General features: G+C 39.5%; 1 protein-coding gene, 1 long non-coding RNA gene and 1 other non-coding gene across 4 annotated transcripts; 2 read left to right on the plus strand and 1 right to left on the minus strand.

The window, feature by feature from the left end:
* Positions 1-3,139: 3,139 nt before the first annotated feature.
* Trnat-ggu (transfer RNA threonine (anticodon GGU)) lies at positions 3,140-3,212 on the minus strand. Its single transcript has one exon. It is a non-coding gene; the product is annotated as a tRNA-Thr (tRNA).
* Positions 3,213-3,737: 525 nt separating this feature from the next.
* On the plus strand, positions 3,738-9,717 carry LOC137997863 (uncharacterized). 2 transcript variants are annotated; one of them, XR_011122614.1, is made up of 3 exons: positions 3,738-4,331; positions 6,968-7,014; positions 9,572-9,717. It is a non-coding gene; the product is annotated as an uncharacterized lncRNA (long non-coding RNA). The 2 variants fall into 2 exon arrangements; XR_011122613.1 differs by lacking the exon at positions 3,738-4,331 and adding an exon at positions 6,534-6,604.
* A 7,437-nt stretch (positions 9,718-17,154) lies between these two features.
* LOC137996191 (uncharacterized) lies at positions 17,155-17,766 on the plus strand. Its single transcript, XM_068841613.1, has one exon. The coding sequence runs from the start codon at positions 17,155-17,157 to the stop codon at positions 17,764-17,766; it is 612 nt and encodes a 203-aa protein (XP_068697714.1).
* Positions 17,767-17,923: the final 157 nt, after the last annotated feature.

The raw sequence follows: 17,923 nt of genomic DNA on the forward strand, positions 1-17,923 counted from the left end.
CGTGCTGCGGGAGCAAGCTCCCTCGTGTGTACCGGCCTTTAATCCCGGTCTAGTACGTCTCCTACACCTGAAGCGTACCTGATCTTTTATGAGTGAAATCAATTGACTTTCTTGACGATTCGAAGCTTTCCCTTACTTGCTAATCTTTCGAATATATTAGTCTTTCGTTTCTATCAGCACAAATCACGGCACAAGTGTGGTCCAGAAAATACCACTGGAGATCTCCTTTCCAAGCGGCGACTCGAGATTTAAAAAAAGCTTTCGTTTTATTTCATCTTTGTTTCTGATACCTTTAGCACAAAGTTAGCAAATTTCCTCTTTCGATTTCTGTCGGGTCTTTGTAGAGCAGCTGATACGGTCCGTTCTCGATAAGGGTAGACATCTTAGTATGGTAAGTGTCGGTATCCATGACTACGCTGGCGCGCCCTTTGTCCGATGGACTCGTCCTCTTTTAAGCGTTTAAGGGCGTCTTGCATTTCCTTCGTGATGTTGGGCTCTGGTAGTTCTGCCTGTTGAAGGATATTATTAACGCTCTCCTGACAGTGTCTGCTTGTTCGGAGTCGAGTTGTCTGGTGGCTGATTCGACGTTGGCGATAATCTCCGTGGCAGCAACGTACGCAGGAGTTACGGCAAAGTTCAGTCCTTTCTTCAGCAGGGCTATCTCGGCATCGTCGAGGGACCTAGAAGATAAATTAATAACCCAGTTAGCTTTGTCAACATACCAATTGGTGAGGTAGTCTTTGGTGGTGTCAAACTCGTTGGGTGTTGGTCTTGATCTGTTCTATTAACCTATTGGCGTCGTTTGTCGAGAAAGCGGCTGTTATACTCTGTGCTGTGGATTCTGCTTTCCTTCTTCTCGGCGAGACTGGAAGACCTATGCAAGATAGAATCATAGAACGTGAGCGAAACATCCGACTTGCCCCTACCCAGACCTCCGCCGTTTCCAAACACGCAAACATTAGCGGACGCAACCCGCTTTGGAACGAAGTAAAGTTTATTGATCGTGATCCTCATTGGTACACACGCAGGGTCAAAGAGGCAATTCACATAAGACTTTACCCTAACAACATCAACAGGGATGGTCGAATAGAAATTCCGAAAGCATGGATGCCCACGATCAAGAAACACAACAACAGGAGAACCGTACGACAGCGGACCGAAGGAACAATACACCGAAACAGCGGGGATCGAAATGCCCCAATCACAGCTGCTGAAAACCAACCAATTACACCCCTCCCTCGGGTGTTGGGCAAACTGCTAGAACAAAAATCTCACGTATATGTCTTCAAAATGGCAGTATACAGCCAATAGTGTTTCTACTCAGGTAACAAGAAGTCACGATCATGTTGACTTAAAAAGGCAGACTTTCAATAAATTATTCAAGTTCAATTTCGAAAACAACATTTTACTTCTTGTACATGGCTGTGGTTTCCTTGTATTGCTTATCAACGTCAACTGAAAAAAAAAACTAGAATGATTTGTCATTTTTAAAACTGTTGCTGTTTTTTGTGCACAGTCCCAACTGCAAATTAGAAAATTGTTTCATGTGTTTATAAAAAAGCCTCACTTAATATATCAAAGTAACACATTTGAGGATATCAGCTACAGGAGGAACTATTGTAAGAGCAACACAAAAAACAGATTGGATCAAAACACCAGGCCTGTTATCACAAGATGGAATGTTGAAAATGAAATCATCAAAAACGAAGATCACAAACATAGAAAACAAAGACCTTCCAGAGAAAATGATTTTCATGCACCCAACAGTAAAGAACAAAACACACCATTCCTACTATTTCCCTCTTGTTTACAATGGCTACTGAGTCTTTTCAGGTGAATTTTCATAGGGACATTATCTTCCACATACTAGCCTACAAATTATCACAAGTCTGTAGTTTTCAAAGAAATTTCTGTTATTGGATTGACAAGCGATCCTTCAAATTTGAGCTAAATATTTTTATGTCTGAGTGATTTTGCAATAGTCACTGACTAGCCTTTCATGACAAGTTTCAGTTGCGCTCAATTTTCGTAATCTAACAACTTTTCAGCAATGTGTTATCGACATTTTCTGACATAACAGCAAGGTCAGCATGACTATCATCATCATCGTTATCATTATTGCCGGTAAACTACAGTAACTTCCTGTTTAAAAAAGCACATTGATCACTTCACTTTTGTGCATCTTCAACTTGTGAGCCAGCCACATTGAGTAGTTTATCACAGGAAAAAAGAAGCAGAACAAAATTGGACAGATAGTTAGCAATACTCATTAAGGAAATGTTAGTTTCACAGTCTTCCCGAGCGCGATCAAGCGGCTGAATATAAAAGATGTCCACGATCGAGACTAAGTGTTTTGAATTCGCTTACGTTGGCATTGGCTTTGCCTTATCGCCTGGAAATTTGACGAGGAAAAAGCGCTAGCCGTAAGTTTATATTCTTGAAGTTATATACTTTTTTGCTCCTAGTGACAGAAGTTTGTACTTTTCTCATGTAAACGCTTATGAAATTCTTGAAACAGTCGCTGGGAACGAGGAAATCTACGAAATCTTCCAGTTTACAGCGAACGAGCAACCGGTCGAGGTTAAGGATCGATTGAAAGCGACAAATATTCCATTGAAAGCAAACAGCCCGCCAAGTAAGCAGAAAGCCCGACAAAATGCTGGACTTCCAGATGACTGAGTCCGCCACAATTTCCCAATGGTAATTCTCCATTAAATTTATTTCCTTTATGATTTTAGTCTCTTCTCTTCCTCAAGCTTACAGCCTTCGAGGAGTAGTTCTTTATTCAAGCATTTCCTTCCTTTATCATTTTAGACTTTTCTGTTCCTCTGGCTTACAGGCCGCACACCCGAACCTTAGAGGTGAACTTATCTACTTAAGCACTTTTTTTCCTTTATAATTTTAGTCTCTTCTCTTCCTCTGGCTTACAGGCGGCACACGCGAGCCTTGGAGGAGAAGTTATCTATTTACGCAGTTTTCTTCTTTATCATTTTAGTCTCTTCTCTTCCTCTGGCTTACAGGCGGCACGCCCAAGCCTTGGAGGTAAAGTAATCTATTTAAGCAGTTTTCAAGTGAAGCTCTGATCCTCGCAGTTGTGAACGCATCTTTTGCAATTACCTAGAGAAGCCTGAAAAATTCATGACTTCAACGGGGTTTGAACCCGTGACCTCGCAATACCGGTGCAATGCTCTAACCAACTGAGCTATGAAGCCACTGACGTTGGGAGCTGGTCATTTGTGGGTTCTAATGTTCCCGTGAGGAATGAATAAATAATGAAATGATATATGAAGTGGATCATATGTGAGTGCTGAGTGCGGATATGAATTCAAGTGAAGCTCTGATCCTCGCAGTTGTGAACGCAACTTTGCAACGGGTTCAAACCCCGTTGAAGTCCCGAATTTTTCAGGCTTCTCTACGCAATTGCAAAAGTTGCGTTTACAACTGCGAGGATCAGAGCTTCGCTTGAATTCATATCCGCAGTTCATATATGATCCATTTCACATATCATTTCATCATTAAGCAGTTTTCTCAATTATCATTTTAGTCTCTCCGCCTCTTCTGGCTTACAGGCGGCACACCCGAGCCTTGGAGGTGAAGTTATCTATTTATGCATGCATTTTTTTTGTTATCATTTTAGCCTCTTCTCTTCCTCTGGCGTACAAGCGGCACACCCGAGCCTTGGAGGTGAAGTTATCTATTTAAGCGTTTTTTTTCCTGTTTTTGTGTGGCTTACACGAAGTGTAAACCACTCAATGCCATGGCCCAAGATATTTATTCCTGGATTTGTCACGGTGAACAGAATGGCTGTCACGTGGTTTACTATCGTCGAAGACAGGCCTCAGTCTACGCTCGGCTAAGCTACGTAAACTTCTAAGCTTCAGAAAGCGGCCATTTTGTGGGTGTAACACAGTGCGTTGTCGAAGATCGTTTTTTATCTAGTTATTCGTTCTTCTTTGCTGCTTGGATTTTACACGCCGGCTTTTCTACAGTCGGCCTGTCTTCTAAGTTCGGATTACAGCGAGGAGTTGTGCTCTCACAGGGCAACATTTCAATTCACGGTCTGGACCTTTGGTACAGGTTGCGTCACATGAAAACTTACGAGTCATTATTGACTCTCGCAAGCCAACATTTAACGGCTTCAATCTGCTCAGCAGACCTGCTTGAATATCTGAAAATTTCTGAAAGTATTTGAAAGGCTCTGAAGTTACTTGAAAGCAAAAGAGACTCTCCTGTGCTTGTGTTGTCATTGCTCAATGTTGTTGTTGAATCGAATTGGACGAATCATCCACACACAGTTGACAAGAGTCTGCTAGCCCACGATTTCGTCAGAAGTAAGTAACATGGGAATCTCTGTTGAACAATACCGATCAAGAATCGGCTCTCATGACAATTTTCTTAAAACAAAAGATGCTTTGTCGCGTTTCAATAATGATGCTTTACATGAATGTCTTTTATTTACCAACATTGAAACAAATTGTTGGACAATACAAAATATGGAATGAAGTAGTGTTTTGGTTTACCCAATTTGTGTACTACACTTGCTCACAATGTTTGTTTTGGACCATTTTGTACAGTAGATTAGCACTTTGCATGTCAAGTTCATCTATTCATTTTATGTTTCCATATAGCTTGAACTTGGTAAACACACTGACTTAAAATTACAAGGTCCATAATAAGAAAACTTCAAAGATTCTGGTATTTAAAGTCATACGATACCATCATGAACTTCCCTGTAAATTGAATTCTGTTGAACTTTTTCTTAAAACCTCCAGGTAAAATTGTTAATCTTATTGGGTTAAAAATTATTAGCAATGTTAATAAGCACTACTCAACATATGATTTATTAAAATATTGCTTGTGTTCAGATATTGTTATGCATCTATCTTTTTTTCCCAAATTCTTCCACTTGCCACCCCATAGCCACTTCCATCAACTAAATTTTTCTGTGTTTTTTTATTGAAAATTTAGCATTATGATACTTCACATGCATATATTGTCAAAAATTAGTCGTACATTCAAACCAAATCAAGCTCCCAATGTGGCTTCTAGCAAAGGTTACATCATTTCCTGTATGTCCCAGCCCTTCTGCAAAGTTTTGTGCTCTTGCGCTGGTACACAAAATGCCAAAAATATTCATACGAAATGCTTCCCTGGAGTTGATTTCACAACATTTGCCCTGGACAAACTCAGAACTCAATTCCACTTGGTTACGTAAACAAAATCATGACTGTATCTATCAGCCGCCTATAGGACATGATGCTGACATTTTTTCAGTTCCTCAAATCCTCAGGTTACATGCGCAACCTCTGTTGTCAAAATGACACCTCCATAAAACTTTACCCAATAACCCTCATCTTGAAAATAAGCATTTCAGGACGGATGTATGTCAATTATCTTATTTTATTGATTGAGAGGAACAATATTGAAAACTAACCGTAATCAGATATTAGCTCTACTAATAGAAACTCAATGACAAAACAGATCCTTTTAATTTGTCACCTCCCCCATCAAAGCAGCTCAATTTCGTAAGCCACACATGTACGCATTGCGGACCTATTTTTATTTAGCCTGTTATCTTTCTGAAGTTATCTATTTAAGCACTTTTTTCCGTTGTCATTTTAGCCTCTTCTCTTTCTCTGGCTTACAGGCGGGACACCCGAGTTATCTATTTAAGCAGTTTTCTTGTTTATCATTTTAGTCTCTTCTCTTTTTCTGACTTACAGGCGGCACACCCGAGCCTTGGAGGTGAAGTTATCTATTGAAGTTTTTTTTTCGATAGGTCTTTTCTACGGGTGGCAGGTGGCGGGTGGTGAGTGGCGAGTGGCGGGTTGCGGGTGGCTAGTGGCGAGTGGCGAGTGGCGAGTGGCGAGTGGCGAGTGGCGAGTGTCGGGTGGCGGGTGGCGGGTAACGACCAATTCAATTTAATATTCAACTCTATAGCAAGCTCTATTTTCTTTAAACACTAACAAAACCATAGATAGCAACACCTGGAAATTTCTGCAATAATAATACAAACAAATCTAAGAAACAGTGAGAAACAACGGAAGCGTCTAAAGGGAAAGTGCTAGCAGTGAAAACAACCGCTTCAAAAACTTATCCGGGCGGGATTTGGAAAAATACTGAAAGTAAACAATCAAACAAGGATGTGTATCAATTTAAAAACCGACATTTAAGGCCGATGTCCTTTAATTACAGTCTCTTTTTTAATTTCGGCAACTGCACGTCGCTGTCTCTTCGGCGAGTCCTTCAAAATAACTCGTAAAATCCCGGACGTTTTAAAGGCTGCAATAAAGAAAGTATTTCCTTGACACCTCAGCCAAAAATTTTGAGCTGGACGGCTTACGTGTGGTATTTTGACAGACTTATTTTGTCACTCTCAGATATTTACTTAAACGTGTAACACACGTGTAAAAATAAATTTTTAGTCTGCACCTGCATGGTTGAAAACGAGCAATTTGATCATTGCACGTAAAAAAAGTAGAGTTTCTACAGAGCTTTTCGGGGAAATTATATTGCCAGATAATTAATATTTTTGGAGCTGAAAGTTTGCTTGCCTGTCAAGGCGATGGCATAAATTGTTTTCAAGACAGCCGGGAATGTTACAGTACGTTTAAAATTTCTGGTTGTGTGAGTAAAACCCTTTCAGATTTGTTTATTATACTATTATTGCAGACACTTTAAGGTATTGCTACCGAGGGTTTTGTTAGTGTTTAAAGAAAACAGAGCTTGCTATGGAGTTCAATATTAAATTGAATTGGTCATTACCCGCAACCCGCAACCCGCCACCCGCCACCAGGCACCCGTCACCCGCCACCCGCCACCCGCCACCCGCCACCCGTAGAAAAGACCTGCCGTATTTTTTACCATTATCATTTAAGCCTCTTCTCTTCCTCAGGCTTAAATGCGGCACACCCGAGCCTTAAAGGTAAAGTTATCTATTTAAGCATTTTTTCCGTTCTCGTTTTAGCCTCTTCTCTTCTTCAGGCTTACAAGCGGCACACCTGAGCCTTAAAGGTAAAGTTAGGGTTATTTAAGCAGTTTTCTTCTTTATCATTTTAGTCTCCTTTCTTCATCTGGCTTGTAGGCAGCACACCTTAGCCTTGGAGGTGACTTTTTCTATTCAAGTAGTTTTCTACTTTATCATTTTAGTTTCTTCTCTTCCTCTGGCTTATAGGCGGCACACCCGAGCCTTAGAGGTGACTTTTGGAATTAAGCACTTTTTTCCGTTATCATTTAAGCTTCTTCTCTTCCTCAGGCTTACAGGCGGCACACCTAAGCCTTGGAGGTGAAGTTATCTATTTAATTAAGCAGTTTTCTTTTTTATAAGTTTAGTTTCTTCTCTTCCTCTGGCTTATAGGCGGCACACCCGAGCCTTAGAGGTGACTTTTGCTATTTAAATAGTTTCTTCTTTATAATTTTAGTTTCTTCTCTTCTTCTGATTTACAGGCGGGAGTAATTAGCCCAGGGTGTTCTCTAGGTTTTCGAATTTTCTTCCCGCGATTTTTTCAGTCCGTGGACAATAAGTTGTGAAAGTGATTGGAAAACGTCGAATAACCTAGTCAAATTATCGACAAAATGTATTTTTCATAATAGGCCACTTGCACTAAGAGGTCATGTGACATCGTTTTTTTGAAAATGAAAGTTACATGATTTTGCCTTCGAAACACTATTAGTGGGTCATCTCTTAAACAAAATAATAGTGATTTGGCTTTTCAAACCCGCACCATTTGCTTAAAATGAGAAAGTCCGTAACTGGTCACGTGACCAAAAGTTGATTTTTTAAAATTATGAATTACCGCTTTCTGACAGAAATTTTGCACTTGAACTTCAAGGAAAATCTTAAAAAGATGATGTGGTAACGTTTATGGCACATCCGAACTCAACTATCAAACATTTAACAAGATATAAGCAAAGAGTAGTTTTGGCCGCCATGTTGGAGGGCAAGAGTATGCCCTCCAACATGGCGGCCAAGACAAATCATGCTACTTTGTTGAAAAATCAAAGTACCATAAAATATCTCCCTTAAATGCGTTTCCTCTCAAATTTCGCGTGTAAGATAATTTTTATGTGTTCTGTCAATTTTTGGCAACAGCAAGATTACAACTCACTGTTTAAGGGAAGCATTGGTCACGTGACCTCTTAGTGCAAGTGGCCTATAGTCCCAGAGAGTCGCGTGTGCTAGAACTAAACTATGACTATCATTCAAAGCGAATTATTTGAATCGTCGAGGTTCAGTTCGAGTTGACAAGACTTTATATTTTGTAAAAATCACGTTCCAATTTTTAAGTAAATTTTGGCTGACCACGTTTTTATACATAATCGAAAATAGATGGAAAGAGATCTTACATGATCTTTTTTAGAACTTGTACCGAGCATGCAAGTTTTGATTCGCAATTGGTCGAAAACAATCGTTGGATAAAAGTTCCTCTTTTAAATGACAGTGATACAAGTTATTGTTACATGGGAAAACTCGCTGAAGTGCAAAAGTTTCTTTTTATGAACTTATCGACTTTGCCCCCAAAAAAATGTTTACAGTAAAGTTCGTTTCTGTCGATGTTTTTTTTAATCGACATAGCTTGCCGTTTTTTGCGACTTTGCTCATCATATGGCGGCAATTTGGCATCCTTTTGTTAATGGGATTAAAGTCAGAGAAAATGTGATTGCTCATTAAATTAAGGCTCGATGACCACAAAAATACATGATTCAACGTGTTTTACTTAAAAATTACTTGCCATCGAAAACAAAACAATTTATTCCTAGTGCGGCAAAAGCCAACCACTAGTGACTTTACGATCTACGACGGCGACGTCAACGATAACGTCAACTCAAAATATAACTTTGCACTATCGTACGTTTCTCGCGGTTAGACCATCTCGTTCGCGTCGTACAATGTGGGCGAATTATCCTAAAAGTAAATTGGTACTAGCGGTTGAAGAGTGAAAATAGAGAATTATAGATTCACATTTGTGAGCTTGCGTTATCAAAAGTCCTCAAATTTGGTGATTTCACGTCGTTGTTGAGCAGGGTACCGCACGACTTTGTGCTAAAATGCGTGCCGCACGTGCCGCATGATTATTTTTCCTCATTTAACCAATGATATTGTTGTTTCGTGGCGCTCTCGTTGACGACCGCGTCGTAGATCGTAAATTCCCTACTTAAATTTAGAGAACGCGGCGTTTAACGCCGTCTTGGGTCTGAAAATCCGGCTTGCGGCTTGTTATGGTGACAGTTGCGATCCACAACATCCCGGGATAGAGTCTAAAAGTATTCACGGTGACCACGAGTGACCATGAGTAACCACGAGTGACCACGAGTAACCACGAGTAACCACGAGTGACCACGAGTGACCACGAGTGACCACGAGTGACCATGACTCATGGTCACTCGTCAGTGGTGAGTGAGTGAGTACTTTATTCTATCCTTGTTACGGTTAATGAACTGGAACAGTAACCTGTGACTCAAAAATGCAAAAGGAACTAAAACAAATATATCTATGTTAGATTTCTATATTTTTTGACAGCGAAAGCAAATATGTAAATATAATAAACAATCTGATTTTCTCTCCTCACAGTGCGGAGATCGCCTCCTCCTTCGGAGATCGGGCGACTTCGACGCGCAAGAAAAACTGCAAGCCGCCGGGGGAGGGGATTGTAAATACTTGTCGTATCAAAATAACATGTCTGGGAGATGAAGGGGAGCTCGAGCTCGCTGGATGAGATAAAGGTAACGTTACGATCATGTTGCGAAACAAGGAGATTTGAGAAAAAAATTGGCAAAAGACGCTAAAATTCTCCAACTGTGAGAAAGTATTCTGATGAGTATATAAAAGATCATATATTTGAACTGCGGAAAAAGATATGAATACATAATTGATCATGGCAGTTATACACAATGTATCTTTAGTACATGTTCAGTAAACTTTACTTGGTCCTAATAGGAGAATTTTGTTTTCATTTTAGGCAGCATCGTAAAATACCTTTCGTGATGCACAGAAAATGTTCGCACCTTCCTCCAAGCAATAATAAATTTAACGCATTGTTGTATAATGTATAGTTGCTTATTGATCACGAGTTTGTAGACGAAACAATTAGAAGAACAGGTGAAGACAGGTGGAAGCGTTTCCCCCGCAAACTAGGAGTGAAATTTAAGGAAGTCTGAACTGAATCATGATTATGGATTTTTAGCTCAGCGTCAATGCTTTAAAATTGGAATACAAATATGTCGTGACATTTCTATACCTTGACTTATCAGTTGAATTCCAACATAGCAATTCACTCTTGTTGATTCCTCAGTTAGTGCATTTACCCAATTGAGTTCCTAGTATACAGCTTTTCATAGCTACACGTCAAACATTCCAGAGTTTTAAAAAGAAGCTGGCAACAGTTTCCAGCACTTTTCCAAGTACCAATGTTTATCGCGTTATAGTATAACGTTGGTGCAAACGCTCAGCCATTGGTAGACCAATTATGAATCGAAAGTAATGCAAATGAGTATATGAAAGATCGTATAAAAGATGTAAAGACTACAATTTTGGCGGAAGTGAATGCCTAGTCTACATTATACACAGTATACACTGGTTATATACCAATCGATAGCTGAGTTAAAGAAGGTCAGAGAAAAACCTCAGCGACCGTACAACGTCAAAGGGCGCTGAGTAACCGATTCTATTCTAAATGCACAAAGCTATTCCACGCTACCTTGTAAACAAAAATATCCTTATATTTGTCCTCACCTCCACTGCATGCTTTTCATGTCGCTTTTTAAACAAATTTTGATTGTATGGCATTCGCGAAAGCAAGCGAGGTCGGCCAACAAAAACAGTATGACGCCTTAACTGACAGTGTATTCTAGCATATATAATACTAGTTGAATCCCATTCTCGGAGACCTGGCGGAAGTGGGTGAGGGCGAGCGGATATGGAACCGGGGTGGGGGTGGGGATGCACTCCCATATAAAAAGGACGGGGAAAAAATTATGACAGGAGACATTTGACAATTAACCAGATTTAATTTTGTCTAATTAAAACCCATAATTTGGTATCTCTTGGGGGTGAAAACAATTTCACGCCATGCCACCAAAAGACAGGGTCTTTTATATGGGAGCCCCCCACCCCCCCCTGAAAATTGAAGGCAAAAGAGAAGAACTCCATGGAACTGGCTGGGTCAGACAGGACAATCTTATTCACTTTCTTTCGCTAGTAGTAATAGGGCTGCACCCAATAACTTCGCAAGAAATACCCTTATGAACGACTGGGCTGACTGAAAGTGATTTGTAATGAGTCAAATGAGTCAATTTATAGGATAACTTGACTGTTTTCTTTCTTCAGTGGAGAAACGCAAGTGAAATGCGATTCTTAATTAAGCTGCAAACCTATTTCTAGGCTTGTAATGTGGCATGGCCATCTGTAATTAAACTCCTGTACAGCTTGAAAAATTCGTACTTTGACTTAACGATTCACTACAGAAAGGAAAGATAGAAATACAAAGTTAAGTTACCAGCAAGATACTTAAACTAACCTTCAGAAACGGCAAAAACCACGACTGGAATAAACTACTTACAAGATCTGTACGGCAACTTCTGGTACAGCAACTGACTTACAAAAGGAAATACAATGCTTTTATACGAAAGACTAATACCTAATGAAGCGACGAAATGAAGGGAACAGAACTTAAGTACATTGAATAGGCGCGATAACGAAGCAAATACAGACTAATTACTGCATCCGGAATTTAGGCAAATTTACAAATATGTCACGAACTCGAAGAAATACACGGTACAACTGTTGAGCGACGACAAATGACAGCAAATTACATAGAGCCAAAAAAATCAGTGCAAATGTAGCATACTTGAGGAAAAAAATTGATTTCTCGTGTCTACACCATCTTTGTATCACAAGCAAGTCGCCAGCGATACGTCCCCAGAAATACGTTAAACCAACGGACGAAGTAAAGTCACATTTTTTTTAACGAGAACATTCCTTGCCACTACAACAAAACAAAAGATTGAAGACGTGTTAAACCTGCCTGAAAGAAAGAAGAAAAACACCCGTGAATAGAATATCCACTGCAATACTAAAAAACCTATCGATGAGCGGCATGAAGTTAATAAAAGTCTATTTAAACAAGTGTATAATTCGCTTTTAACAAAAGATTCCATGTGGCAGAGGAGGATAGCCGATTTCCAGGGCAGTTCAGCTTCTATTAAACGCCTGGTTTATTAATAAGTTGAAACGGGTGAAATTTGACATTTTTGCAACAATTCTCGAACCAAGCAATAGCAAAAAACTGTTACAGTCGCACCCGTGAATGTACCATATCATGAGAAGAAATTAACGCTCGTGTTAAATCGAAGTTAATGCGGCTTAAGTTGACGTAAATTAAGCAAAGCTATGATCCTCGTAGTTATGGATAAAATTTTAGCAATTGCCTAGAGAAGCCTGAAAAATTCAGTACTTCAACGGGGTTTGAAACATGTCCTCGCGATACCGGTGCGATGCTCTAACCAACTGAGCTATGAAGCCACTGACGTTGGGAGCTGGTCATTTGTGGGTTCTAATGTTCCTGTGAGGAATGAATCAACGATGAAATGATACATGAAATGGATCATATATGAGCTGCGGATATGAAATCAAGTAGAGCTATGATCCTCGCGGTTATGAACGCAATTTTAGCAATTGCGTCGAGAAGCCTGAAAAATTCAGGACTTGACGTTGGGAGCTGGTGATTTGTGGGTTACATAACTGCGAGGATCATAGCTTTACTTGATTTCATATCCGCTGTTCATTACATGATTTATTTCATATATCATTTCGTTCATTAATGTAAATTAAAGAGAAAATTACTTCCCACTTAAGAAAATTAATTAAGGCAAAATGAGGGAAATAAAGAACACAATTTGCCGAGAGAACGGGAACGAAAAATTTGATGCGAAAACAGTGTTCGTGGAATTGTTCCTAAACACGGGGATTTAGCGAGGCAGCTGCGGTCGCTTTTCCCAGAGTAGATGATACCGGGAGATATCTACCCTGAAAAAATAATGTTCTTTTTCCTTGTTCTCTTCCAAGCCTCCCTACAATTTGTTTATTAGTTTGGCCTGGCATGGCATAGAGAATTTGAGACGAAAACCACACTTAAACTAAGGTCGTGAAAATTAACGCTCCACTTAATTAATGACGAGGAAATGATCGACTACTTTTAACTCGTAGTTTTAAAATTCACGTTAATTTCACAAAGCGTTAATTTTCTATTGTAAGGTAAATAAACTTCGTTTACAACACTTCATTGATTTGGCAGTGAATTTTGTGTAAAAGATCCTAAAACAAAATTTATTTTCGAACAAAATGATTTTATGGCCGTTACTTGTCAATTTTAATTTCCTTTGGCTCCTCTTAATAACTGATGAGATATACTCGCCTTTAATCAAACAGAGGATTATATTAGCACATTCGAGTCTTGAATTCTATTTACTATGTTTAAATAGACCTTTCCAAGGCTTCTTTAAATTTCAACGTGTTCCATGTCACTAGTGGACCATGGACTCGATGGGGTTTCACCTTCTTCTCCTGGTTTAACTAATTGCTGTGAAATGGCACCGGTCAAAATTGTGATTCTTAGCTAAGAAATAACGCGCTTTTTAACTAATGACCGAGATCTAAGATCTTCAAAAGTTACTGGTCGCTGAGAAGGGGCTGAAATTTTTAAATCAGTTATCGGCTAGAAATTACGAGATTTGGAAATCAATTGAGATTCCAGACCTCGATCCTCGAGTCTCCCAAAGGTTCGACCAGTTGACGTTGGTGAACTGGGACATCCTTTATCTTTAAACAATTGCTTATCATTCTCATTGTTTATCTTTATCGTTTCCAAATTGTTGGGTGTTATAAAGATTAGGTGTTATAGAGAAGTACATGAGTCACTGTAAGAACCAACTGTAAGTCACTCGCTCATAGCGCAGTGGTTAAAATGTCCAATTGTTATCTATTAGATTTTTTTTAAATACAATTTCATCATTCAAATGATTTTAAAAGAGCCAAGGCTGTAATATTCCTCTTTATAATTTTCAATCTTTTAAGTTCTCCCTCTGACGTTTTAGCACGGGTGCACCTAACATTTTTGTAGGTGTACTTTTTTATACACTTTTTATTCAAACGCGCCATTCACCAAACGTTATGAATCCCTTCAAAGGAAGAATAAAGTTACAATGTAATTTAGGGTTTGGATATTGGTTTGTCTTTCTCTGCGTTTGGTACGAGATTATGGAACTGTCTACACCCCGCCTGGCGTAAGCTCACCAAAAGAGCATTTAAAAGAAAAATTATAAGCTGCTTCTCATTATACTTGAGATTGGGGACTATTATGTTGACGCACATTCTCTGATATTGAATTTCAACATAAGTAATTGTTGTACCTTACAGCTATAAACTTCGCTTGCAGCCGCATATCTACTCTTTACTTTCCAGTTTGCTTTGCTCTTGTTCTTGATTATTATGTGTTGTTTAATTTAACTTTTTTATCGTTTTCAACTTGTAACTACATGATAAATGTATCTTTTAGCTTATAATGTTGTAAACTAATGCACAGCTTATAATATAGTAATATTGTAATTGGAAATGGAATCTTTTAGCTTCAAATTTTTAGTGTTTGTCTATTACTAATACAACTAATAATGTTCATTTATTTATTACTAATACCCGTCAAGATTGGCTGACGGTATACGCTGGTTACATAAACTCTATATTTTTGAAGTAAATAAAGTCTCGTCTTGTCTTGTCTTGTCTTATCAGCGGTGCCAGTGCTTTCCTCGCCCAAATATCGCTGTGGGATTTGGAACTTTACCGACTGAGAGAATTTTAACAAAAAGAAAGAATACTAAATTCGATCACCCGCCTCGACCTACATGTATCTACATGTGGTAGTAATGCGTGCAATCGCATTGTTTGTCCAATCGTAATACAGCTGTAAAGCAAACAGCGTGTCAACCACTTGCACAAATTATCTCAGATGCTGTAAGAATAACAAATTAAGATTAATATATACTTTGAAAGAATCTCACTTACCATACCAACGCTAAACGACTTGGACCAGAGATATCGGAGGCACCCAGCGAATTGTAAAGGTTAGCAGACTAAAACGAGACTTCACAATGTTGCGATTGATCACTATCTTTTTATTTAAATAGGTACATTTTAGGAGTCTTAGACATCTTCACTCTATATTCTTAATTACTAGTAGTAATGAGGTGATTAGCGAAATGCGTTCGACCAAAAGGGGAGAAGTACTTTTTAAGGGTTAAAATCTGTGGTTTGGTAAGGTGAAATGTGTTATTAAAATATCTAAAATGACTAGTTTTAAAGTTATCTCAGTACCTCCGGAAAAATATGAGAAGGCAGTTTTGTTAAATTGGTACCTTTTGGGATGAAAGTGAATTTGAGCCAGACCCACAAAGGGATATTTATATCAATTTTCGGCCAGGACGAGACCGCCATCAATTTTATATTTGATTCCTCCCTTTCAGGCGTTGGCTAAAAAGAGGTCTTTTGAAATCTCTGCGAAAATAAAAGTGTGAAAAATGGGATAATTATAAGGGAGGCAATGATTCCCATGTAGTCACAACAAAAACTTTCTCTCTTTTCTGGGTACGCACGCATGAGCGCCCTATGGCAGCACTTGCATTAGCGCATCATATTCGACGTTTTTGGCTTTTTCATAGTTTGACTTTTCCTCTCCTTCTATAAGTTCTGTCTTGTAAATTGTTCGAAAATGATCCTGAGCTACACTCCATCAATTTTGAGATCCATTTCACTGTCAACTAATGGTGGACCACTCTTGCGTAACGTGTGGCGAAGGCTCTGAGATCTTGGCATCTCCAACGCCAAACCTACACGTCGTGGTTGCCGTGCTGGACGGAAGACGAACATCATGACCACCGTCGCCGAAAACAGTGTCAGAGTCCAGTCTAATCCAAACCATTCGCCATCCAGGGAAGAAACATACTTCGAAAAATTGCATATTGAAGATCAACTACCATTGCAAACCCATTAAATATTCAATTGAACACCATTACAGAGTCAAAACAAAGAACGCAACATGTACCAACATTGATGCTCGCAAATGTTATGTCTTTCGTTCCAAAATTGGACGAAGTAGTTTATCTATCGTAACAGCATTGATTTAACATTTATCACTGAAACCTGGCTCAAAGAATCTATCCCGGAGAGTGTTGTCAACATTTATGATTTCTCCACTTTGAGAAAAGACAGGGTTACCAACAATCACGGCGGAGTGTGTGTTTACATTAAGAATAACTGTAACAATCACAAACTCCTCGAAGAAGTCAATTGCTGTGATCTCCACGAGATTCTCTGGATACATCAGAGACCCGCTCGCCTACCCAGAGGTTTTTCATGTGTAATCACAGCTGTCGTATATCATCCTCCTGGTGCTGACGATGCCTCCTTTGGTGACCGTTTATTCCATTCTCTTAAACTTGCCGTGTCCATGCAAGTTCCCTAATTGTGGTATTATACTAGCCGGAGACTTTAATAGAGTGAACATTACACTGATTAAAAAGCATTACCGTTTGAAGCAAATTATCCACTCTCCAACGCGTAAAGACTCTATACTTGACCTGGTATTAACCAAGTGAACCTTGATAAATACTATAAAACTCCATCATCACTCCCTCCATTTGGACTTTCCGGCCACAACACCATCATGGTCTCACCGAAGGAAAGGCCAAAAAAGTCCAACACCAGGAATGTCACTTATAGACGAGACTCTAGACCAAGCTGCAAGGCTGCTTTGGGTCGTTACCTGTCAGCAACAGACTGGCCTCTGTTATTTAACTCCCTCGAAACGTGTGAGGACTTCATGAATGTTTTCCAAGAAGTAATTCAGACTGGCCTCGACTTGCTCATGCCCTTTAAGGTAGTTCGCACCATCCCAGCCGACATTTCTTGGATGTCACCGAAATTAGTCTCTTATCCGTAAGAGACAGGAGGCCTATCCCCAGAATGGAGCAAATTTTCACTCGTTCAAATCTTACAGGAACGCACTCAACCGCGAGAGGAAATCTTGCAAAGGCAAATATTATGACTCCAAAATTCTAAAGCTAAAAGGCGAACACCCCAAAGCCTAGTGGAAAGAAGTTAAGCGAATGAGTAACGGTGTGAGTACTCTCACAGGAGACTTACTCAGTAAGATCAAGGCGGACGAGGTTGTTGGCTTGCCAGCCATCGACATTGCAAATGTTATAAACAAGGCCTTCTTGGAACCCTTAGATGATTACAACCTCGCCACCCCACTACCATCTTTACCACTGGAAGACAACTCAACGTTTCCAGTGGTATCCGAAGAAAGAATCTTCAAACTACTTTCACACCTTAATAATCTAGCAAAGGCCTCTGGTCCAGATGGTATCTCGAACTGGATATTAAAGGAACATGCAGACCTTCTCGCCTTACCTGTTACCACCATCATCAGCAAGTCGTTTCAAGAACAACAATTACCTAACAGATGGAAATGCGCTGATGTTACGCCACTCCCCAAGAAACAACCTGTAGAAGACCTTAAGAAAGATCTGCGTCTCATCTCACTAACACCTTGCCTGTCCAATGTTGCAGAGGAAATTATCTTGTGTGACTTTGTTAAACCAGCTGCTTTGAAAGTTCTTGATACTGACAAGTGTGGAGCAGTACCTAAATCTTCTACAACTACTGCCTTATTGAGTAACCTTATAGATCACAGTCTTCTCGACAGCAAACTCTGAAATTTAGAGATCCCCAAAAGTGTCATCAATTGGATCATTAATTTTTAACTTTCTTAGTAACCGTTTGCAAAGAACAAAGCTGGCCGAAAACTGCTACTCTGAGTGGGGCTCTGTTCCATCGGGAGTTCCCCAAGGAACAAAATTAGGGCCGTGGTTA

The sequence above is a fragment of the Montipora foliosa genome, chromosome 3, assembly GCF_036669935.1.
Source record: "Montipora foliosa isolate CH-2021 chromosome 3, ASM3666993v2, whole genome shotgun sequence".
Lineage (NCBI taxonomy): Eukaryota > Metazoa > Cnidaria > Anthozoa > Scleractinia > Acroporidae > Montipora > Montipora foliosa.

What these genes read in the sequence shown, in the direction of transcription:
- LOC137996191 (XM_068841613.1), top strand. Translation starts at nt 17,155, where the DNA reads ATGAGTAACGGTGTGAGTACTCTCACAGGAGACTTACTCAGTAAGATC.